This window comes from Suricata suricatta, chromosome 11, assembly GCF_006229205.1.
Source record: "Suricata suricatta isolate VVHF042 chromosome 11, meerkat_22Aug2017_6uvM2_HiC, whole genome shotgun sequence".
NCBI classification, from domain to species: Eukaryota; Metazoa; Chordata; class Mammalia; order Carnivora; family Herpestidae; genus Suricata; species Suricata suricatta.
This window is the reverse complement of record NC_043710.1, coordinates 5835081-5835995: the sequence shown is the minus strand read 5'-3', so window position 1 is coordinate 5835995 and position 915 is coordinate 5835081. Positions and strand designations below refer to the sequence as shown.

Below are 915 nucleotides of genomic sequence, written 5' to 3'. Positions count from 1 at the left end.
CCATGAACCCTATCGGCCATGCTCACCTACGTCCCCAAATTAGAGACGACATTCAGTAAGTGGGCTGAACTGAATGAAAAGGAATGACTTGGATTTTCTCAAAGGAAAACAAGTAGAGCTGGGGTGGCCAGGCTGCGGCGTGAGCCCGGTCAATCAAGAGGTTGAGAGACTTGCACGCCTCTGGGAAGAGTGGCGTAGGAGCCTGGTTGAGCCTGGGCGCCCTTCCTCACGGTGGTATTCTTGGGCATCTGCCTCATCCTCAAGCGTGGGAACTCTGGCTTTCAATGACTGACACCCTGTGCCTTTTGAAGATGTTTTATTAAAAAAAAAGAAAAAGAAAAAGAAAAAGAAAAGAAAAACCAACCAAACAAAAAGCCCAACCCAAGAACTCTTGGTTCTGGGAGTCTGGGAGCAGCTTAGGTCTTTGGGGAGGGTGGACCCTGGAAGACAGATGGTGTGGGGGTCTCTGACCCCTGGGCTCACCCACTTGAAAAAGACAGGTGGGTCTCAACCCACAGAAAAAGGCAGGGTGGGCAGTTGTGGGCAGGCCTCAGACCTCTTGTCAGTTACCAGCCAGTTAGGGAGGAGAAGAGGGTGGCCCCGGGGCTCGATCGGGCCTATCAGCACCCTCCACAAAGGCGGGGTTCAACCCATCCTATGGAGGCAGGCTCAGATTGGGAGACGAGGCCCCAAGTACTGAGCAGAAGAGGCCCCGATGAGGCGGGTGCTGGGGGCAGTCCCAGGCAGGACTCCCGATGGGCAGGGAAGGACCCAGACTCGAGAGCTCAGTGGCCCTGGAGGCCGCGGGGCAGCACCCGGATGGGCCGCGGCGGCGGATTGTCCAGGACCGGCTCGGGCCGGGGCCGCGCGCCGCCCCGGCGCTTCTGTTTGCGCAGCAGGTAGCTCGAGTACTGC

At 57.9% G+C, this 915-nt stretch overlaps 1 protein-coding gene across 1 annotated transcript in view; it reads right to left on the bottom strand.

Annotated features, from left to right (window-relative positions):
• Window positions 1-332: 332 nt before the first annotated feature.
• GAL3ST3 (galactose-3-O-sulfotransferase 3) overlaps window positions 333-915 on the bottom strand; it is a 7798-nt gene continuing 7215 nt past the window's right edge. Inside the window, exon 4 of the mRNA XM_029957380.1 lies at window positions 333-911. Coding sequence (XP_029813240.1) covers window positions 786-911 — 126 coding nt within the window. The 3' untranslated portion in view covers window positions 333-785. The remainder of the gene's footprint in view (window positions 912-915) is intronic.